Genomic DNA, 24,576 nt, shown 5'->3' on the forward strand with positions numbered 1-24,576 from the left:
GAGTGTGAGTGCAGGCACATTATAGCAGCAGTGTGTATAGCTGAGTGTAAGTGCAGGCACATTATAGCAGCAGTGTATATAGCTGAGTATGAGTGCAGTCACATTATAGCAGGAATGTAGAGGATGGGAAACACAAGGGCTGAAAGAGACTGCAGGGGCATGAAGGAATCAGCAGGGCAGATGTGGGCACTGTGTGAAAAAAATGTCCAGTATACTTTATATATTATTATATGATGTCAGTTTTAATGTGCCCTCAGTTTCTTCAGCTGCCACTAACCTGTAGACTTATGCTTTCTTTTGTATTTAGCTGGAGCACGTATCAATATATTGCTGTTACTTATACCTTATGGGGGAGAGTTATGAAAGGGTGTAAATATACACCTGGTGTAAACTGTCCACAGCAACCAATCACAGCTCCTCTTATATTTTACCAGAGCTGAAAGCTGAGCTGTGATTGGCTGCAGTGGGCAGTTTACACCAGGTGTATATTTACACCCTTTCATAAATCTCCCCCATAGTGTCCATACAAAGAGTTTGACTCTGGCGTCATGACAGTAAGGAACGCCCACCTGAGATAAGCCCGAAGCTGTCTTATGTGAACAAACAACGTGATATTAGAAAAGAAATAAATGAAAATTGAAGGCAACAAACGTGAGTCAAACTCTTTGTATGGACACATAAAGTATATCTTACAGCAATATATTGATAGGTGCTCCAGCTAAATACAAATGAAAGCAGATGTGGGCGCAGTATAGCAGCACTCTCTGTCTGGGGAGAGAGGGGTTACAGCTATGAGATTACCTCCACAGTCCTGTCCTCTGATGCAAGTCCCAGCCTGAAGTGGATCTGCTATGATTTGGAAGGTGAGGGAGACTTCCTGGGTCAGAGTACAGTGCTGTAGACCTCGCTATGCATGCCATGCCCCTCCCCCACTCTCCTCCCACTCAGTACAGGGAGCTCTTTAACCAAAGCAATGCTCTTACACCAAGTCACAATTTTGAAAAACTGTGAGCTCTTCTTGCAAAACGCTCTCAATCCAAGTTACTCTTAAACCAAGGTACCACTGTATATACCTGAGGCTTGATGACAACGCCCAGTATGCTCTAATAGAGATGGCATGATGGGAGTTGTAGTTTTATAACAGAATAGATGGAGACATAGATAGATAGATAGATAGATAGATAGATAGATATGACATTGTATATATGTGTGTTGTTTAGCACAGTATAAGTGGTTTCTGGCTGGGAGTTGTAGTTTCACAGCAGATAGATATGAGGCAGATACGATGCCAGTGCAGTTTTGTACATGTATATATAGGAGGTAGCAGTGACAGCAGCCCTTACTCTATGATGCCAATGAGCTGGCACTGTATGTGGCACAGGCAGTTCTCATTCTGTGTTTGCTCTGGCAGCTACATCATGCCTGGCCTATAAGTACACAGAGCTGGTTATATTACATTCCCCATGAGAAGTTGCCCCAGGGGAGGGTGTGTATGTGAAGTGTCCCCGTGTGACAGCACGCATGTGTTGGTGACACTGTTTAGGCTGGGCTGGCACACGTTCACACCTCACTCACACATTAAAGTGACTGAGAATCGCACGTGCTGCACCCTCTGCAGAGTAAGCGAGTAGAGCAGCGGAGGGGCACGGTACAGGCTACATGAATGGACCTGACAGGTACGTGTACGAGGCCGTGCACAGGATCTTATAGCAGCCAATCAGATCATGATGTGTATGAGCCTATATATAACTGGCCCTTAAAGGGATAGTCCAGGGTTAGAAAAAACTTTTAAAAATCTTGTCCACAGGTTACGCATCAATGATGCTGAGCTGTAATACCAAACTTAACCATAGGGTGGCACTATTTGTGGAAACAAACAGCCATGTTTTTTCTAATAGAGGAACATTCCTTTAAATAGTGCATCATATTTTCAAGACAGATCTGATTTAATCAAGTTTGCTTCCTTCAGAGCGATCCTGTGACTCCTGCTTGAAGAACGGAGACAAATATAAATGGTAATTATATTAGAAATAATCTTTCTAATCTGGAATATCTCACAACAATTATATACAGCTCAGACCTCAGATCCCTATTCACGGAGCCGGCCTCAGATCCCTATTCACGGGGCACGGACTCAGATCCCTATTCACGGGGCCGGCCTCAGATCCCTATACACGGGGCCGGCCTCAGATCCCTATACACGGGGCCGGCCTCAGATCCCTATACACGGGGCCGGCCTCAGATCCCTATACACGGGGCCGGCCTCAGATCCCTATACACGGGGCCGGCCTCAGATCCCTATACACGGGGCCGGCCTCAGATCCCTATACACGGGGCCGGCCTCAGATCCCTATACACGGGGCCGGCCTCAGATCCCTATACACGGGGCCGGCCTCAGATCCCTATACACGGGGCCGGCCTCAGATCCCTATATACAGCTCCGGCCTCAGATCCCTATTCACGGGGCACGGACTCAGATCCCTATACACAGCTCCGACCTCAGATCCCTATACACGGGGCCGGCCTCAGATCCCTATACACGGGGCCGGCCTCAGATCCCTATACACGGGGCCGGCCTCAGATCCCTATACACGGGGCCGGCCTCAGATCCCTATACACGGGGCCGGCCTCAGATCCCTATATACAGCTCCGGCCTCAGATCCCTATACACGGGGCCGGCCTCAGATCCCTATACACGGGCCGGCCTCAGATCCCTATACACGGGGCCGGCCTCAGATCCCTATACACGGGGCCGGCCTCAGATCCCTATACACGGGGCCGGCCTCAGATCCCTATACACGGGGCCGGCCTCAGATCCCTATACACGGGGCCGGCCTCAGATCCCTATATACAGCTCCGGCCTCAGATCCCTATTCACGGGGCACGGACTCAGATCCCTATTCACGGGGCACGGACTCAGATCCCTATACACAGCTCCGACCTCAGATCCCTATACACGGGGCCGGCCTCAGGTCCCTATACACGGGGCCGGCCTCAGGTCCCTATACAAGGGGCCGGCCTCACGTCCCTATACACGGGGCCGGCCTCACGTCCCTATACACGGGGCCGGCCTCAGATCCCTATACACGGGGCCGGCCTCAGATCCCTATACACGGGGCCGGCCTCAGATCCCTATACACGGGGCCGGCCTCAGATCCCTATACACGGGGCCGGCCTCAGATCCCTATACACGGGGCCGGCCTCAGATCCCTATACACGGGGCCGGCCTCAGATCCCTATACACGGGGCCGGCCTCAGATCCCTATACACGGGGCCGGCCTCAGATCCCTATACACGGGGCCGGCCTCAGATCCCTATACACGGGGCCGGCCTCAGATCCCTATACACGGGGCCGGCCTCAGATCCCTATACACGGGGCCGGCCTCAGATCCCTATACACGGGGCCGGCCTCAGATCCCTATACACGGGGCCGGCCTCAGATCCCTATACACGGGGCCGGCCTCAGATCCCTATACACGGGGCCGGCCTCAGATCCCTATACACGGGGCCGGCCTCAGATCCCTATACACGGGGCCGGCCTCAGATCCCTATACACGGGGCCGGCCTCAGATCCCTATACACGGCTTCGGCCTCAGATCCTTATATACAGCTCCGGCCTCAGATCCTTATATACAGCTCCGGCCTCAGATCCTTATATACAGCTCCGGCCTCAGATCCTTATATACAGCTCCGGCCTCAGATCCCTATATACGGGGCCGGCCTGAGATCCCTATACACGGGGCCGGCCTCAGATCCCTATATACAGCGCCGGCCTCAGATCCCTATATACAGCTCCGGCCTGAGATCCCTATACACGGGGCCGGCCTCAGATCCCTATATATGGGGCCGGCCTCAGATCCCTATATATAGGGCCGGCCTCAGATCCCTATACACGGGGCCGGCCTGAGATCCCTATACACGGGGCCGGCCTCAGATCCCTATATACAGCGCCGGCCTCAGATCCCTATATACGGGGCCGGCCTGAGATCCCTATACACGGGGCCGGCCTCAGATCCCTATACACGGGGCCGGCCTCAGATCCCTATACACGGGGCCGGCCTCAGATCCCTATATACAGCTCCGGCCTCAGATCCCTATATACAGCTCCGGCCTCAGATCCCTATACACGGGGCCGGCCTCAGATCCCTATACACGGGGCCGGCCTCAGATCCCTATACACGGGGCCGGCCTCAGATCCCTATATACGGGGCCGGCCTCAGATCCCTATACACGGGGCCGGCCTCAGATCCCTATATACGAGGCCGGCTTCAGATCCCTATATACAGCTCCGGCCTCAGATCCCTATATACAGCTCCGGCCTCAGATCCCTATATACGGGGCCGGCCTCAGATCCCTATACACGGGGCCGGCCTCAGATCCCTATACACGGGGCCGGCCTCAGATCCCTATACACGGGGCCGGCCTCAGATCCCTATATACAGTCCCTATATACAGTGCTAGGCTATTACCTGGACAGACATGGCTCCTGCCCTGCTGCTTATACCACCACCAGCCATCACTGGCACTCCTCTATAATAACAGCCACATGACAGGTAACAGGAGGAAACCAGCAGCTTGATACATTGTAACCTGATTATTATTAGTAATATTATGTATACGGCAGCACAACCACCTGACCGCACACCTGTGCCAGGCCCCGCCCACACTGCGCCGACACCAACCACAAGGAGGAGACCATTACGTCGTATCCTACAAGCCACGCCCACAGGGATGGAGTCATTACTACTCTGCGACACCTATTCAAAGGAGGAGCCATTAGAATGTATCACTGTAAGCCACGCCTACTGGTAAACGTCACAACTAAGCGACAAAAAGGAGCAGCTACCGGCACTCCTGCATAACGCACAGCCCAAAGGGGCGGAGCCATATAGAGTTCAGCCGCTGACCACACCCACTAGAAGGAGATCATGTGACATTCCTGCATCTACCACCTCCCCCCATTTCCGGGTTGTTGTGTATGACCGGTGATAGAGAGAAAGCATCGGAACGTATGTATGGGAGAGACCACTAACCGCAGATACAGGGGGGGATCCTCAGGTGAGCATCTATATGGGCATGTTTGTTATTTTTATGTGTTTGATAGGGTGAGGGGCTTAGTACTTACTACCGTGATATGAAGGCTGTATGCCTGCCTACAGGTCATAGCAATAAGTCCCACTAATAATCACTGAAATCCTTTAATTGCCTGATAATGACTCATAATAGAGGTCTATGAGGGTGTGCTAGTGAGTAGAGTGGTGCCCTGGTCATGTGACCATCTCTAGCAGAGCTGTGCACCTGTGATGGTCACATGACCTCTCTAAGTTGTCATTCACTGAAAGCAAGCAGAGGTATAAGGAATACTGAGATTGTGGCAGAAAAGTGCTGAACTTTTTTTTTTTCCGTTTTATTAAAGGGATCCAGTAGCGTGTGAGGTTTACAGGTGGTATGGCGATTGCTCGTACATGGTCCAAGTTGTACTGACACCTGCTCTGTGAATGATGAAGTGCGAGTGCTTAAAGGGGAAGTAACAAGTCATAGGATGAGGACTGAGGTGATAAAGCAGGGACGGGGAACTGTCCAACCTCCAGCTGTTGTAAAACTACATTTCCCATCATGCCTGGGCAGCCAGAGTTTGATGGGAATTGTAGTTTAGCAACAGCTGGAGGGCTGAAGGTTCCCATCCCTGTAATAGAGCAACCCGTGGCCCTCCAGCTGCTGCAAAACTACAACTCCCATCATGCCCTGACAGCCTTTGGCTGTCAGGGCATGATGGGAGTTGTAGTTTTGCAGGTTGGAGGATGTTGTGATAGAGATTCCCTATGACACCATAGCTGTCTTGTATCAGCAGGTAAGAAGAATGTAGCCTACCGATATGTCCCTATAGCACACAGGGTGCTGAGGATGAAGGAAAGTTTCTTACCTGTATCCTTGGTGGGGTTTCCATGATATTAAGAGTTTATTCCTTATGCTTAGACGCCATTTTGGTGCACTGATGGTGGGAGTACTGTCCCCAGTGCCCTAATCCTTCCCCCTAATAAATATCAGCAGAGCGGGCCAGCTGAGGGTGAAAGCTAAAATCTTTCATTGGGAAATGAATTAAAGGGATACTCCTTAAAAAAAATATTTTTCTTTCAAATCAACTGGTTTCAGAAAGTTATATAGATTTGTAATTTACTTCTATTTTAAAATCTCAAGTCTTCCCTTACTTATCGTCTGCTGTATGTTCTGTGGGAAGTATTCTTTCCAGTCTGACACGGTGCTCTCTGCTGCCACCTCTGTCCATGTTAGGAACTGTCCAGAGCAGGAGCAAAACCTCTCCTGCTCTGGACAGAGGTGGCAGCAGAGAGCACTGTTTCAGATTGGAAAGAATGTACCACTTCCTGCAGGACATACAGCAGATGATAAGTATGGGAAGACTGGAAATTTTTTAAATAGAAGTAAATTACAAATCTATATACTTTCTGAAACCAGTTTATTTGAAAGGAAAATATTTTTGTTGGAGTACCCCTTTAAACTACAAATATCCCCAAAATGGCACAGAATTAAACTTATGGTATTGTAAAATTGGTTGCCAAGACATAAAAATATGTCTTATGGTGCGTTCACACCTACAGGATCTGCAGCTGATTTTCTGCAGCAGATTTCATTTAAATAACTGAACACAGCATCAAATCTGCTGCAGATCCTGTAGGTGTGAACGCACCCTAATGGTGGGGTAGAAATAATAAATACATACTGTATACTCTCCTTCCCCGAGCCCCACAGCTGCTGCACAGACTCTCTTGGTCTTCATTTGTTCCCGCTGCTTCCTGGTGACAGGTGGACCCCGCAAAAACTACTGGGACACCGCTGGTCTTGTGGAAATGACACGTCACCAGGAAAAGATGGGGACAGGTTGAAATGAGTATAGGTATAAGAGAGTGTAGCCTGGCAACCCCTACACATTAGATTCATGTCATATGAGCCTGCCACGTTTAGGCAGGACTGGCCAGTCATCCAATGTGTATGACCAATACAGGCTCTGGCTGCAGCTGTTTGGGGTGGGGAGTATGTTGTTTTTCGGTATACCTGATCCAATATACCTGAGGTCTTGGCGTCTGTCTGCGAGAACATAGCCAACAGATATCTAAGGTTTATGGGTAGAGCCATGTAAGTGCCCAGTGTCTTTGCACCAGGCTTTATCAATACATCACATTTAGGGCCCATTCACACTATGGGATCAGTGGCGAAATTCCATGCGGAACCCCCACGTGCAGGCTGAGCGCCGAATCTTTGAGCGGAGGCACGCGATCCCTCCCATTCAAACAGACAGTAGGCAGGTTTTGGATTCCGGGCCCTTATAGCTGACGGTCAACCATACACAATGGTCATGAATCAGCTGAAGCCACTGATTTCGTCAGGACCTGCTGCCCATCTGATGTGTATTGGGGCCTACTGTCATGGAAGAGAAGGATCGGGCATGTTGGATTTCAGCTGTAAGCTACCACCAGATGAGTTCCTCTTTCCACGCAGAATACATGAATACTCAGCTGATGTACATTGGGTCCTCCTGTCATAGGCGAGAAGGATCAGGCATGTTGGATTTCAGTTGTCTGATCCTTTTGTAAGTTCCTCTCTCCATGCAGAATACACGAACACTCAGCTGATGTACATTGGGTCCTCCTGTCATAGGCGAGAAGGATCAGGCATGTTGGATTTCAGTTGTCTGATCCTTTTGTAAGATCCTCTCTCCATGCAGAATACACGAACACTCAGCTGATATTAGTGTGTACGTGTATACTGGGATTGGAGGAGAGCCAATATATAAGGTCCGCTACAGACATGTAATGTAGATCTGACATGGTGGTCAGTCATGTAAGGGTAACAAGAGGCATTGTTACACTAAACTGTGCCCATACAGCTTCAGTGGCAGGGACAGCTCTCTTTCTTCCATGTGCACGCTTGATTTAGCCGCTCTTCCATGTGTTTTTAATAGAAAAGAGAGTGGTAACCAATGATCGGCCTTATCTGGTGATACACATTCACATCCAGCATTGGATTAGTACTCTAGTAATCTAGCTCAGCTATGCAGTCTGATATACGTACTGTCATCAGGATTGCTGACTGTTTCCAATGACCACTAGTAATTGTGGTAAAAAAATAATATAGCTATGTATTATTATTCATACATTTTAATGTACACATAGATATAATTTCTCTGTTCTGCTCCTAACAGATGGGTCGGTGACCACCATTTCTAATGCTGACGGTTTCCTTCACTTGCCACGATGAGTAAACTTCCAGAAGACTTCCAGTCAGACCTGGAGCGGAGTCTACCGGCCATCGCCTCCATCAACTCCTCCCTGAGCCAGAGTCTGTCACCGCACTTTTACCTTCCCCCGGAGCAGCGGCGGGCCATCTCAGACGTGCGCCGGACCTTCTGCCTCTTTGTCACGTTTGATCTGCTCTTCATCTCTCTCCTGTGGATCATTGAGCTTAATGTGAGTACAGGACACCTTTGATGCCACTTCTGCTTTCCATATCACTGAAATACCGTATAGTTTTGTGCAGATTTAGCAGAGCTGAGTTTGTCACTGGTATAACTATGATACTGTTATAACCTGTGACTTACGCTTCTTAGGTGGGGCTGCAGGCAAGTCTACAATATTATCTATACCAATATAGTGACACATTTGGCTCTGCTATATCTGCCTGGACTTTCCAGGTTCTCTTTCATTTCCTGCTTGACTGTTGTACACATATCTCCAGGCTGAACATATCCGCCCGAGTTTCTAGGTTTCTGAGGTAATAAAGTACCTGCTGCCTGTTCAAACAAGGTGGCTGTCGCCTGGCTGTCAATAATGACTTGTCAGGGTATTTTAGAGGTAAATGGTCACAACTTACTAATACTGCTGGGGATGCTGGGAGTTGTAGTTCTGCAACAGCTGGAGGGCGACCAATTAGGGAACCCTGTCTTAGAGAATTTAACAGATATATTCAGACCGCTATGCTGTCAGCAGATTCAGGGAGGTCAGTTCTCTGTCTTTACACATACAGATCTGGCTGCTGGAGCTGACCTATAGATTGTGGGTTTTTTTTTTTTTTATAAAAAAAGGAAAATAAAAACCCATTCGTTTTTTTTAACGTATACAAAAACGTAGCTGATTTTTGTATATGTTAATAGAGTGGATGCGGGTTTTTTTGTTTGTTTTTTTATATTGGAAGTCAATGGAAAAGCGGATCAAAACTGATGCGCACAAATGCATCAATTTTTGCATCTATTTTTTTTGCAAAAACGGATGAAAAAAAAGTAATGTGAACCCAGCCTAACCTTCCTGCGTTTGGACCTAACTCTAGATCCGTTTTGCTGCTGCATTCCTGAATACGGATGTAGAGGTAGGTCCAGTGTCTGCAGTATACAGCAACATTCCTCCGCATCAACCAGGATCGGAAGGAACTCTGATCCCGGTCATGGCACCCCATAGACCAAGGGTAGGGAACCTTGGCTCTCCAGCTGTTGCAAAACTACAACTCCCATCATACCTGGACAGCCAAAGCCTTGGTTTTCCAGGCATGATGAGAGTTGTAGTTTTGCAACAGCTGGAGAGCCAAGGTTCCTTACCCCTTCCATAGATGCTACCCCATTAACACATTGCGCTATAAAAATGGCCTCTAGGCCTGTCAGTTTTTTCCCCTCTAATAAACCATTATATCAGATAGTTGCACTATAAACTTCCCTAGTAGCACTAAAAAGTTTAAACAATAGTTAAAGTTTAATAAGTTAAAGGAGAAGTTCCACAGGCGGCAGGGGGAACATAACAAACAATCACTTCTTACCTCTCCCTTTGCCCAAGAAGCGCCGGTTCAGTTCTGATGACCTCACTATTCAGAGGGAAATGCCTGTCTCAGCTGATGGATTGCTCAGCCAATCAGTGATTGGAGCGGTGTCCCATCCTAGTCACTGACTGACTGAGCAGGAAGTTCATTAACTGGGTCAAGGCGTCAGCTGTGCAGGAGATCCCAGAGCCTGGAGGGGGGCCCGGAGCAGCAATCCAGCGCAGCTATGGCAAAGGGAGAGACGAGTTGTCTTAGTCTGTTATGTTCCCCCCCCCCTGCCCTTGTCAGTAGGAAAATTTTCCAGATGGCCGGGCCTCTGCTTTAATAATAAAATGTTCACAAAACTAGTAAAACTTTTCTAGTCATAATGCAAAAATAGAACCACTGTTTCCACATTTGCTCTAGTAACATAGAACATTGTCCATCTAGTCTAGTATCTATGATACTCTGATAGGATGATTCCTCCTCCCCAAGTGCATTATTTTACATTGGGAAACATTGAGCTGCAGTTTCCATTGTTCTGACTGCATCTCTAGTGACGCTAAATCCTTTTCCTTTTTCTATAATCATTTTGTCTTCTAACAGGATAAAGGTACAAAAAACACGGCACATTTTTGCAGATGGCCGCATCAATAGAAAAGTACAAAAAAAAAGTTACAGCTCTGAATGCAACATGCGAAAATAAAAAATTCTTAGTAACCGATAGATGGATGAGCCTGCCGTGGATGCACTAATATATATATATATATATATATATATATATATATATATATATATATAAATATGATGATAACGGGGCTCTTCATTTGTAAAGTGTATAGCAGACATTGGCAGAGATAGGGTGTGATGCAAAAAAAACAAAACCCATTGTTAGATGTCTCCCGGCCACCTATGAGCCATAGCCCAGCATCAATAAATAAAGTTGTTTAGCCATTGTGCCCCCTAGGAGCTTGCACTCTATGAAGGCCGTCCTGGATATTGTTCCACATGTGACACTGATGGATGGGCCGCACTTCTCCGCCTCTGGCCTCTCTCTCTGATACGGTCATTTATCAGTATGAAAGGCAGAAATTAGGATTTAGAGAGCAGAAAGCGAAGTAGCCGTCCATCTATCACTCTGTAATGGAAGCAGTAACCCTGTTAGTATTGACTGCTTCCCGGCGGGGTCCACAGAGGAAACAGTAGGGGCTCATATAGGACATGTCAATCATGTATATGTACAGTGCCTTATCGAAGGGACATTCAACCTGTGGCTATCTAACCGTTGTAACACTACAACTCCCAGCATGCCCTGACAGCCAGGTACATGCTGGGATTTGTAGTCTTGTAACAGCTGGATAGCCACAGGCTGACTGAGGATGCTTGTGAGCAGTAAGCCAGGTACCATTCATAGGGACAAATAACTTATATGAGTGTTTTCTCTTTCTTTCCATAGACCAATAATGGGATTGAGAAGAATCTGGAGAAGGAGGTTTTGCAGTACGAGTTCAGTACCTCGTTTTTCGACATATTTGTAAGTGAGGCGCCATCCTCCTGACCAGAGACTGTGTTCCCTAAGTAGGAGAATATGCTGACCGTAATACTCAGTCCTCATACACTATTGTTCCCTATAAGTCTATACGTGTAACCCATATGTTAGATACCCCTAATCTTCAGTTATATAGTTTTTCTAGATTACCATTCTAGACTCAGATCTAGAATAGATCTGGTGGCGGCACCACCATACATCATAGAGCAGGAAGCAGACAGCGCCGTACATCGTGTAGTGGCCGTTCTGGGTTACTGCACCTCTTATTTACGTGAGAGGGAGCAGAGTTGCTCTATACAACATGAGACGCTGTCTGTTGTCTGCTCTGTTTCTATGTGTATGCTGGCTCCACTGCTCTGGCCACATGAAGGCACCATCCTACAGAATGATGGCCCCACAGGCAGTGAAGTTTTGTTCTTTGCTGTGCCCCATGGAACTTTAAAGGGAATCTGTCAGTAGGTTTATGGTGCCTTAAATGAGGGCAGTATAAACCAGTGATATTAATGATGAACAGATCGATGTATTTACTTACATCATTCTGTTCAGCCGTTCTCCTAATATGCAGGAGAATAGGATTCTTGTCACACCCCTTCCCCCCGCCCTCCAGATGCTGACTGACTGCCTATACACAGCATGGATAGAGAAGTGCCAATCAGCAGCTGGTGGGCGGAGTTTTCTGCTCCTCATAAATATCCAGGACTACTGGGCTCATGCACATAATGGAGAGGACTGCTTATTGTCTATATTCAGGAGGATATCTCTGGATTAGCTGCACAGAACAGTGTAAGTGATACATCATTCTGCTCAGCTTCTCTGTCACTAGTTTATGCTACCCTCAGATAGGACAGCACTCACTCCACTAGGCAAAGTTTCTCTTCTTAAAGGGAACCTGTTATCACTTTCATGCTGCCTGAACCGTGAATCATCGAGCAGTCCCCAATGGTTTCTCCCCAGCCCACCAGGCCTGACTGATTGATCTCTCCCATTACCCATACCAGAAGAGATCTGTAAATTGAGGCTGTGGAGACAGGCTGAAGCCACTAGGCACCCCCCCCCCCTCCCCCCCATGACTCCTGGTTCAAGCAGCATGAAAGTGATGACATGTTCTCTTTAAGAGGAGCTTGGCTAGCACACTGCGTTGTCCTGTATGTGTAACATCTATACACATTCTGCCCTGTATGTCTGATGATTTTACATTTGTTTTCTTTTCTCAGCTCCTGGCAGTATTCCGCTTCTGTGTCCTGCTCTTAGGCTATGCAGTCCTGCGACTTAAACACTGGTGGGCTATAGCTGTAAGTCCTTCTAGAAATTACTTTTATCTTAAAGAGGACCTGTCACCCCCCCGTGCCGGGGCAGAGCCCGGCCCACCCCTCACTAGAGACCCTTATACTTACCCCGCGCACCAAGTCCCGCTCCTAGAGCCGTTCCCGTTGCTGAGATATCACTGTCTGAAGCCTGGCACGTGCACTTTAGAGATGGGTCCGACGCTCATAGAGAATGACGGCTTCATTCATTCTCTATGAGCATCGGACTCATCTTTGATGCGCGCGCCGGGCTTCAGACGGCGATATCTCGGCAATGAGAGCGGCTCCAGGAGCGGGACTTGGTGCGCGGGGTAAGTATAAGGGTCTCTAGCGGGGGGGTCGGCCGGGCTCGGGGGTAGACAGGTCCTCTTTAAAGGGGTTGTTCACCAAAAAGTTTTTTCTTTCAAATCAGCTGGTGCCAGAAAATGCCAGAGGTTTGTAATTTACTTCTATTAAAATATCTCAAGTCTTCCAGAACTTTTCAGCTGCTGTATGTCTTGCAGAAAGCAGTGTATTCTCTCCAGTCTGACATGGTGCTCTCTGCTGCCACCTCTGTCCGAGACAGGAACTGTCCACAGCAGTAGCAAATCCCTAAATTTTCCAGACTGGAAATAATACACCACTTCCTGCAGGATATACAGCAGCTGATAAGTCTTCCAGTACTTATCAGCTGCCGTATGATCTGCAGGAGCTTTAGCTTTGGCTGTCCAGGCATGATGGGAATTGTTGTTTTGTAACAGCTGGAGGGCCTGAGTGTGACTTCCCGTAGTCTTTATCTATTTCCAGCAATCCCATAGACAGTAAATTGAGGAGTACACGTGTGACCTGACATAGGATCACCATTCTCATGATCACTGAAGATCTCACTGGTTGGACCCTCAGCCATCTTACATTTATCCCCTGTCCTGCTATTGTCATGTGGCTTTCGTGGTCACATAATAAGTTAATACATGAGTTAAGAAATGAACAATTCTTCTGTTTTTTCCCCCCAGATCACAACCCTGGTGACCAGCGCGTTTCTCATTGTCAAAGTCATAATGTCAGAGGTGAGTGGATGACTGATCTGAGGCTTTTACACACAGACATCGATCATACTGAATGTGGCCATCATGTACCATCTTTTGAATGCACAGACTAGTAGGATCCCATAGATTCTCCCAGCTAGTTATATTGATCCTGGGGTCTGATCGTTCACACCCCAACTAATCAAACCTTGTGAAATGTTTCTGTGATGTGACAAAAGCTTTATAAAAGACTTAAAGGAGAAGTCTGGCGAAAATTTTTATTAAGGTATTGTATTGCCCCCCAAAAGTTATTTAAATCACCAATATACACTTATTACAGGAAATGCCTATAAAGTGCTTTTTTCCCTGCACTTACTACTGCATCAAGGCTTCACTTCCTGGATAACATGGTGATGTCACTTCCTGGATAACATGGGGATGTCACTTCCTGGATTACATGGTGATGTCACGACATGACTCCCAGAGCTGTGCGGGCTGTGGCTGCTGGAGAGGATGATGGCAGGGGGACACTGAGGGACACAGGGCACTGGAGGGACACTGAGCATCCCTCTGCCATCATCCTCTCCAGCAGCCACAGTCCGCACAGCTCTGGGAGTAGGGTCGTGACATCACCATGTTATCCAGGAAGTGACATCACCATGTTATCCAGGAAGTGACATCACCATGTTATCCAGGAAGTGACATCACCATGTTATCCAGGAAGTGACATCACCATGTTATCCAGGAAGTGACATCACCATGTTATCCAGGAAGTGACGCCTTAATGCAGTAGTAAGTGCAGGGAAAAAAACACTTTATAAGCATTTCCCGTAATAAGTGTATATTGGTAATTTGTATAACTTTTGGGGGGCAATACAATACTTTAATAAAAATTTTCACCAGACTTCTCCTTTAATGTGGTTCTCCGGCAAACTTTTATTTTTCCTTTCTTCAAATCAACTGGGTTCAGAAAGTTGTATAATTAATTTTTTTTTTTTAAATTACTTCTATTTAATAATCTCAAGTCTTCCAGCTGCTGTATGTCCTGCAGGAAGTGATGCATTCTTTCCAGTCGCTCCAGACACAATGCTCTCTGCTGCCTCCTTTGTCCACCTTTGCTTCTGCAACTTTGAGCAGGCACAAATCCCCCATAGAAAACCTCTCTGTGTCAGGCTGGAAAGAACACACTCCTTCCTGCAGGACATACAACAGCTGATAAGTACTAGAAGACTTAAGTAAATTACAAATCTGTAAACTCTAACACCAGTTGATTTAAAAGGAAAATGTTTTTGCCAGTGTACCCCTGAAATTTTTTTTTTTTTAATAACAAACATATTTTTTTCCCTCCAATTTCGTAGCTCCTGTCTAAAGGGGCATTGGGCTATCTTCTGCCTATCATGTCTTTCGTACTGGCCTGGCTGGAAACATGGTTCCTGGACTTCAAAGTTTTGACACAAGAAGCAGATGAAGAGCGATGTAAGTGGCTGCCGCAGTGAAGGATGGTGACAGATCAGTTCTCCTAGGTCAGGGGTCGGGAACCTTGGCTCTCCAGCTGTTTCAAAACTACAACTCTCATCATGTTTTTGGCTGTGTAGACATGATGGGAGTTGTAGTTTTGCTACAGCTGGAGAGCCGAGGTTCCCTACCCCTGACCTAGGTTATATGGCCCTTGTCTGAATATTATGTGTATTGTTTTATTTCAGGGTATCTGGCTGCACAGGCCGCTGCTCTCCGTCCTCCTCTTCTGTACCCAGGACCTTCCTCTGAGGGGCAGTTTTACTCCCCACCAGAGTCCTTTGCAGGTCAGAGTTCACCCTTTTCATCAGTCCATGATATCGCCTTGTCTATGTGTTCCCCTTCTGCCACTGCCGTCTTCCCTCCCCCCCCCCCCATTACTTAATCTTTATAACTGGACTCCTTCCCTAAGGCCTGACCACTGACCATTACATCTGTCTCCTCTGTCACCGCAGGGTCAGATAATGAATATGATGATGACGACGATGTGGGCCGAAGGGCTGTCACTCCCCAAGAGCGAGAGTATGTGAGGAAAGGGAAAGAGGCCATGGAGATCGTAGAGCAGATCCTGGCCCAGGAAGTCAACTGGAAGTTTGAGAAGAGCAACGTGAGTATCTCGCTCAATCTACTATGACTCTGGGTAGGAGTGTATGTATGTGTGTGTGTATGTGTGTGTGTGTATATATATATATATATATAATATGTATTAATATTTGGAGAGAGTTTAGTATGATGCATCCTAAAACAGTCAAACAGGTTGTTATTTGACCTTAACGATACATATCAAAAGTTTTGACTTGCTAGAGACGCTTTTTGTAACCAGTCTGGAACCATGAATCCCCCAGACAGCCTGTTAAACCTATTCCTCTTTGTACTTTAGGATGTTGGAGATGTTGTATACACATTGGACATGCCTTTCCATGGAAAGACATTTATCTTAAAGGTAAGATTAGAGGTTTACTTCTGTCTGTATCGGCACTGTGAGGTGGTATAGGGATGTATTGGTGCTGTGATGTGGTATATGGATATGGATGTATTGGCACTGTGATGTGGTAGATGGATGTATCAGCACTGTGATGTGGTAGATGGATATGGCTGTATCAGCTATGTGATGTGATATATGGATGTATAAGCATTGTGATGTGGTATACGGATGTATCGGCACTGTGATGTGGTATACGGATGTATTGGTGCTGTGATGTGGTATACGGATGTATTGGTGCTGTGATGTGGTATATGGATGTATTGGCACTGTGATGTGGAATACGGATGTATTGGCACTGATGTGGTATATGGCTTTATCAACATTGTGATGTGGTATGTGGATATGGATGTATTGGCACTGTGATGTGGTATATGGATATGGATGTATTGGCACTGTGATGTGGTAGATGGATGTATCAGCACTGTGATGTGGTATGTGGATATGGATGTATTGGCACTGTGATGTGGTAGATGGATGTATCAGCACTGTGATGTGGTATGTGGATATGGATGTATTGGCACTGTGATGTGGTAAATGGATGTATCAGCACTGTGATGTGGTATGTGGATATGGATGTATTGGCACTGTGATGTGGTAGATAGATATGGATGTATCAGCACTGTCATGTGGTAGATGGATATGGATGTATCAGCACTGTCATGTGGTATATGGATGTGGATGTTTTGGCACTGTCATGTGGTATATGGATGTATTGGTGCTGTGATGTGGTTTATGGATGTATTGGCACTGTAATGTGGTATATGGATATGGATGTATTGGCACTGTAATGTGGTATATGGATGTATTGGCACTGTGATGTGGTATATGGATGTATTGGCACTGTGATGTGGTATATGGATGTATTGGCACTGTGATGTGGTATACGGATGTATTGGTGCTGTGATGTGGTATATGGATGTATTGGCACTGTGATGTGGTATATGGATATGGCTGTATCAGCATTGTGATGTGGTATATGGATATGGATGTATTGGCACTGTGATGTGATGTGGTATATGGATATGACTATGCTCCGGCTTTGTTCTCAGGCTTTCATTCAGTGTCCTGCTGAGGTCGTGTACCAGGAGGTCATCCTACAACCTGAAAAGATGGTCATATGGAACCGCACAGTTGCTGCCAGTCAGGTCAGTATTTGCTCTTCATATACACATTAGATTAATTTCAGCCGAACCTGCCAATGAGTGGCGAATCGACCACTAATCCAATGCGTATGGAGGCCATTAACTATCCACTGATGGCAGATGTTGCGGGGGTGGGAATTGTAATGGGGTCTCTGGAGAGAATAAGATTAAGGCCCCTCAGCCAAGATGTAACTGTATAGATTGTGGCTGTATCCATGATTGAGATTCTTCATATACATTGCCCTGTATCCTGTCTGTCAGATCTTACAGCGTGTGGATGATAACACCCTTGTGTCGTATGACGTCTCTGCAGGAGCAGCTGGAGGAGTAGTGTCACCCAGGTTAGTTTCCAGTTTTCATAGTTACTAGAAATGAGCGGAGCATGCTGGAGTCCCATCGTTCGGCATTTGATGCCGAAGTTGGATGCAGCCCTTTGGAGTCTGGGAAAACATGGATAAAGCTTATGGCCAATACACAGGACTCCCCAGGGCTGCATCCAACTTCTTCAGCCACCCGTATCAAATGGCGAATGATGGGACTGCAGCATGCTCGGGTTGCTCTCATCTCTATCAGTTTCTTGTTTGATAGTTTTGGGAATTATCATCTTTTACCAGTTGCCATTTGCATTCTAGAGACTTCGTCAATATACGGAGAATTGAGAGAAGAAAAGATCGCTACTTGTCAGCTGGTATTGCAGGAACGCACCATGCCAGACCTCCGCTTACAAAATACGTCCGGTGAGCCGTCTGTTTTTCACTATAACGTAAACATGGGCAAAATGGATTATTCTATGGATCCATGGCTGCTCAGCAGCTGCATGACTACAACTCCCAGCAGGCAGGAAAGTCGCAGGTTGAGGACCACAGAGCACCATTGCATTGTGGGTGTCAGATATTTTTATATACACCTATCAGCTGTAACATTGATATACTATTGTGTGGGTCCTTGTGCCTCCGGATCAGCTCTGACCCATCGTGGTCTGGACGCCATACACCTCCGTAATATCTGGCAGCAAATCCTGTAAGCTGTAAGGTGCGGCCTCCAGCGCATTCCACAGATGCTTGAGATCTGGGGATTTTGGAGGCCCGATCATCACCTTAAGCTATGTGTCATGTTCCTCATTCCTAAACAGTGTCACCACGGCTATTAGGGGGGGGATTTGAAAGGGAGGATTTGATGTACAATGGTTAGGTAGGTGGTATGTGTCACAGTAACATCCACATGATGCCAGGGCCCAAAAACAGCACGCTGCCTCTGCTGGCTTGTCTTCTTCCCATAGCCGTTCCTACAATTCCAATTTCTGGTACCATCATTTCTCCAGGTAAGTAGCTCTTCTATGGGATGGGACGAGACAGGCTACCATTAACTCCCAATGTACATCAATGAGCCTTTGGCTTCAATGACTGGTTCCGTAGTTGTCCCACTTATGGTAGGCACTAACCACTGTATACCAGGAATATCCCACAAGATCTGCTCAGACCCAATCCTCTACCTGTTGTTTCAGACTGTTAGGAAAATGAAAGGTGGGATCTGATTGGTTGCTAGGGGCAACTGAGCCAGTTTCACTTTACACCATGTTTGATAAGTCTCCCCCACAGACTATACTAATAGTTGTCTCAGTGGTGCAGCCTGTTTGTACTTATGAAGGAAAATGCAAATTCCCTGTATAGCACATTCTTACAGCCGACGCTGTCACGGGATGATCAACGTTATTCACTTGTCTGCAGATTCCATAGTATGGCTGTTCCATGTACATCCACTAGGGGGTGCTGTAAGATCTACACTATATTGCTTTGTAGAGAGACTTTTTATCAGTGTATGTAATAATATACAGGGTTTGGAGTATAAAGCAAATAAGAAGTTTCTGCACTTTGAGGGTCTGATTTCATTATCTTATTCCTTACTTCTTTCTTCCAGCGGGGAGAATGGACCCGGCGGTTTTGTAGTGCTAAAAAGTTCTCGAAACCCTTCCATCTGCACTTTTGTATGGATCCTTAACACTGATTTAAAGGTAGGTGAGAGAAGAATCGGTCTTGTTGAAGTTCAACAGCCTGATCTGTTCTCATTGACAACTGTGCTTGTGTATCGGAGGGATAAGAGAGAGTTGAAGGGGTGTAAGGCCAGTTTTGGGATAAGGAGAGGTAAATGCAGTCTTTGTTTGCAGCCAATGGAGGTGTCACTTCTCAGCCTTTTAGTTGTCTTGCTAGATTTAAAGTGGGACTGTCACTTAAAGGAGAATGATGGCAGCTTATAAAATCCGTCCGGGGGGAAATTGATTACAAGTACTAACTTACCTCTCCCCGTGCCCATGGTGAGCGGAGGGACCGGCCCCAGGATGACATTACAACACACAGGAGGGGGGGAGGCCTGTCCCAGCTGATGGACTGGCAGTGACAATCTGTGACAGTGACCAGTCCATCAGCCGGGCCGGAGATCCCGGAGCCTGGCGAGTGTCCTGAGGCCAGTCCTGCTGCTCACTGCGGGCAATTAATTTTTTGTTTTTAAAGTAACACTTTACAAGCTCCAGGATAGTTTGGGGTAGTATGTCTTTTTTTTATTATTATTACTGTTTGTGCATATTCTTATATAAAATCTTGTTTTTCTTCTTCACCAGGGCCGGCTCCCCCGCTACCTCATCAACCAGAGCCTGGCCGCCACCATGTTTGAATTCTGCAGTTTCCTTCGGAAAAGGGTCAGTGAAGTTTACAGCGGACCATCATAACTCCTGTCTTAACCCCCAGACTAGGCTCCTAACATTAAAGCGGAGACGTCAAGCTTTCTGTCTGCACTGCCCCCCCCCCCTTTTTTTTTTTTTTTTTAAATTGTTTTGGACCTTTAATGGGGGAAGAACCGTCCCACTCAAGACCGACCGTCTCGTGTCTACTGACAGCGACACAAGTCTTGCCAATGCATTTCACGAGGAATATGAAGAATGAAGATGTCTTAAGATGCGTTCTCTCTCGATAAAGTTGCAATGGAGTTGAAGATTCTGAGCCAATTTTTTTTTTTTTTTTAAACTAAACAGAGTGACTGACAGGGCTTCCTGTTTGGGAGGAGTGGCGTTGACCCCGTGCTGGGCATGAAGGGTTAATGGCTCCCAAATCTAGTGACTTTCATGGATTCCAGAGGTCCAGTTTACAAGTGACTGCATTCGTGTTCCATTTCTCTAGTTGTGTAGCTGTATTGGGTAGAGGGGGGGTGGGCGTCCGCCTCCGCCAGTAGGCAGAGGGATGCACTGAGTCGTACAGGAATCGGTGTGCACTAAGTTCTTTTTATTATTTGGGTGCCTGACAAGGCGATAACTTTAACCCATCTTAATGTTTTTTCTCACGACCTACAAAGTCTTCATTTCACGTGGTTTTATGTTGTAAGGTTCTTTTTTATATATATATATAAACGCCAAGCAGTGCCTATCCGCCCTCGCTTGTGTTACACGGTTAAACCTCATGCAGCTTCTATCTGGACTGAGAGTTGTTGGTCAGAGACTGCTGGGTGACCACAGGCCTCACATTCTCCTTCCTTTCTCAAGTGGACTGGTTGGATGCTAGTGTCCGGAACTTGTCATTACTTTCATGCCTGAACCATCGGGGGGGTCCACAGCATCTTCTTCCCGTCCCACCAGCCTTGACTGGTCTTATACCCAAATAGGATGAGATCAAATAGGAAGTATATCAATCAAGACTGGTGAGGTTGGGAGAAGCGGCTGTGGACCGCCCCAATGACTCCTTGTTCGGGCAGTTTAAAGTCATTCAATAATTTATGGCGGTGGGGTAGATGTCGATTGGACAGAGAGCTTTCCTGTGTCTCTATGGCCAGAATAAATAGAGGGTCTGTCGGCTCTAGAGATGATTGAGCCTCAAGCACATTTGGGTTCGTCCAAACCCAAACGCTCTGCATTTGATTACCAATGGCTGAAGAAGTTGGATGCAGCTCTAGGGAGTCCTGGAAAACATGGATACAGCCTATGGTTGTATCCATGTTTTCCAGGCAGCCTTAGGGTTGCATCCAACTTCTTCAGCCGCCGGTAATCACATGCTGCACGCTTGGGTTTGGACGGACCTGATCGTGCTCAAGGTTTGCTCATCTCTTTTCCTAGAGCAGTGCTCTCAAGCTTGTGGCTCTCCCAGGGCATGCTGGGAATTGCAGTTTTGCAACAGCTGGAGAGTCATCAGATGGAGAGCACTGCTAAAGGCATGGTGGGAGTTGTAGTTCTGCTGCAGGTTGGGGCACACTGTGCTAGAAGAAGGGCACAATGCAGAGTTCTGTTGTTCCTCCGGGAAATATGTGCAAAAATAGAAAAAAATGGTGCTGCCATTACTTGACGATATGATGTGTCCGTACGCCGTCTGACTCCAGTTTACCAAATTGTTCGAGGAACAGGGGAATGAGGAACAGGGGAATGGGACGATTCAGAGGTCAGAAATGTGCTACACCAGTATTCTGTTAGTGTTCATTGCTAAATTAGGTGTCAGAAGAGCTGATGGATCCTTTATCAAGGGGTTAGCCAGGATTGGTAAACACAGCAGCTTTCCTCAAAATAATAGCGCCACTTCTATCCTTGGGCTGTGTGCGGTATTACACCTCCGCTCTATTTACTTCAATGGAACTGAGCTGCAATACCACACACAAACTGAAGACAAAAGTGGCGCTGTTTCTGGGGAAAAAAAGATGCTTTGTTTTATAATCCAGAATAATCCCTTTAAGCCTCTGTTATAGATCAGTTTTACCCAACTGTATTACAGTGTTGTTTTTTTTTTGTGCCTGTTCTAAAGCCGAGTGTCTTGGGTCAGCCTTGGGATTAAGGATCCAAATTGCCAGAATGATGGATGCTTATGATGCTGTGAGTTTGGGCCATTAAAGGGGTTATCTAGCGCTACAAAAACATGGCCACTTTTTTCCAGAGACCGCACCGTTCTTGTCTCTAGCTTGGGCGGGGTTTTGTTGCTCAGTTCCATTGAAGTGAATGGAGCTTATTTGCAAACCGCTCCTGAACTTGAGACAAGCGCTGTCGCTGAAAGAAAGTGGCCATGTTTTTGTAGCACTGCATAACCCCTTTAAAGAGATTAAACAGTGCTGCTTTCTTCAAAGAACAGTGCCACCCCTATCTTTAGGTTGTGTGCGGTATTACACCTCTTTCATCTCGATGGAACTGAGCTGCAATACTACATGCCAACTGAGGACAAAGCTGGTGATGTTTCTGGAAGAAAGAGGTTACGTTTTTCTGGATAACCTCTTGTAGCCCACAATTTGGCCGTAATCCTGACATCTGTCCATATTAGTGATTTGTGGACCAGCGGATGGGTACGTTTTCTGCGAGTGGCTGGCCCTTGTGTGGTGTGTGTGTATTCCACAGATTCCATTACTGATCAGTGTTTTCGTCATTGGGACTGATTTCAGCAAGAAGCATATCTGGAATGTTGAATTTTTTTCTAATGACAACTAATTATTATTATTTTTTTTTTTTTTTGCCATAAATGGAAAAAATTATTGATAAAAACCTTTAAATAAATAAAAATGTTATTTTGTTCCATTGGGGGAGGAGATATAAGTGCTGGATATGGGTTGTGCACTCCGTGTTTTTCTTTCAAATCAACTGGCACTAGAAAGTGCCAGAGATTTGTAATTTACTTCTATTTAAAAATCTCAAGTCTTCCAGTACTTATCAGCTACTGTTTGTCTGGCAGGAAGTGGTGTATTCTCTCTAGCCTGACACAGTGCTCCCTGCAGCCAACACTGTCCGTGTCTGGAACTGTCTAGAGCAGTAGCAAATCCCCATAGAAAACCTCTTCTGCTCTCCAGACTCGAAAGAATACACCACTTTCTGCAGGGCATACAGCAGCTGATAAGTACCGGAAGACTGAAAACTTTTAAATAGAAGTAAATTACAAATCTCTGACACTAGTTGATTTAAAAGAAATTTGTGTTTAGCTGGAGTGCCCCTTTAGAGTGTACCCGGATCACTCACTTACTATATGGCAGTGCCTGTTACCTTGGCGCCCTCCTGACTGTCAGCTTTCAGGATATAAGAGATGTACGGCTGCTGGGAACTGGTGATGTCACTAAGATAGATAGATGTGATAGATATGCTGCATTATGAACAGTGCATTCAGCTGACATCACTGCGTCTAGCCAGCTGGTGCTCTTTAAATAAACGTTGACCCCGGGGGCTTGTTATGCGATCTTGTCAAAGATCATCCGGTGATGTGTTCACATGTACCAATAGTTGCGTTATTATGCTACAGTAAGGCAATAGTCACACATACTGGTAGTAGTGTAACAGGGACATGAGTAACAACAGTATATAGAACTGTAGGTCCATGTTTAGATGAGCAAGTAGTCGTGCTAAGGGGGGTGGGGGCGCTTACGGGTAGATTTGCTATATACAGATGGCAGGCAGGTCTACATACTGTAGATCAGGGATGGGGAACCTTTGGCTCTCCAGCTGTTGCAAAACTACAATACCCATCATGCCTGGGCAGCCGAGCTGTATCTAATGCAGGGTCTTCGTGACAGGTGTCAATGTGGCCCTCCAGCTGTTACTCTTCCCAGGTATGATGGGAATTGTAGTTTTGCAGCAGCAAGTTTTTGACACCCCTGGTCTACAGCAGTTCAAGGCTTACATTGCCAGGTTCTACCTAGGGCCACAATAAAACATCAAGAATTATCTCCATATGGGGCATATATAACATATCTCATAACCTGTCTATCAGATACGGATTTTACTTTTTATTGGGAAAAGGCGGCAACAGCTAAACATTTAGCAACTTCCTTAATCCACAATAGAGAGCAGCATCCGTGACCACCTCCTCTCTGGAATGCTGATGAAGGATATGCTATAAATGTGTCAGCTGGGATTGGCCCTTTAAATTATGACTGTGTGGAAGGGCCTGAGGGGGTTGGAGCCCCAATAATCGGTATGGGTAAAAGGACCTTATAGGGGAACTCTAGCAATTCCATAAAAATATGAAATAAAACAAAAAGCATATAGGTGCACTCACTGATCCCCCACCGATTGTCTGACACATTTCCCACTTGTCTAATCTGGCCCCAGATTCAAAATTTTACAAACGATCCCAGTTTTACATCCAGGAAACTACATCTCCCAGCATGCACTGCTCCGTCTTGTAGTATCTGATTACCAGTGGTGTGATCTGCTTCTGCTTTGGATAGTAAACAGTCTATCTATCTATCTATCTATCTATCTATCTATCTATCTATCTATCTATCTATCTATCTATCTATTCATTACATAGATTAGGGAAAGAGATAGATGAAACAA

General features: G+C 46.4%; 1 protein-coding gene and 1 long non-coding RNA gene across 3 annotated transcripts in view; one reads left to right on the forward strand and one right to left on the reverse strand.

The window, feature by feature from the left end:
* The first annotated feature begins 1,587 nt into the window (after positions 1-1,587).
* STARD3 (StAR related lipid transfer domain containing 3) lies at positions 1,588-21,216 on the forward strand. Of its 2 annotated transcripts, none has more exons than XM_069951621.1 (14): positions 1,588-1,676; positions 8,219-8,483; positions 11,255-11,332; positions 12,562-12,639; positions 13,644-13,697; positions 15,014-15,131; positions 15,359-15,457; positions 15,626-15,777; positions 16,051-16,113; positions 17,205-17,300; positions 17,559-17,638; positions 17,930-18,034; positions 19,215-19,308; positions 19,912-21,216. In XM_069951621.1, exons 2-14 carry the CDS (start codon positions 8,271-8,273, stop codon positions 20,017-20,019), a joined length of 1,338 nt encoding a protein of 445 aa, XP_069807722.1. In that variant the 5' UTR covers positions 1,588-1,676; positions 8,219-8,270; the 3' UTR covers positions 20,020-21,216. The 2 variants fall into 2 exon arrangements, with proteins under 2 accessions (XP_069807722.1, XP_069807721.1); XM_069951620.1 differs by lacking the exon at positions 1,588-1,676 and adding an exon at positions 4,837-5,058.
* Positions 8,159-24,576, reverse strand: part of LOC138771709 (uncharacterized) — a 42,945-nt gene continuing 26,527 nt past the window's right edge. The window contains exon 2 of the long non-coding RNA XR_011359671.1: positions 8,159-8,462. This is a non-coding gene — a long non-coding RNA (uncharacterized lncRNA). The remainder of the gene's footprint in view (positions 8,463-24,576) is intronic.

This window comes from Dendropsophus ebraccatus, chromosome 14 (genome assembly GCF_027789765.1).
Source record: "Dendropsophus ebraccatus isolate aDenEbr1 chromosome 14, aDenEbr1.pat, whole genome shotgun sequence".
NCBI lineage: Eukaryota > Metazoa > Chordata > Amphibia > Anura > Hylidae > Dendropsophus > Dendropsophus ebraccatus.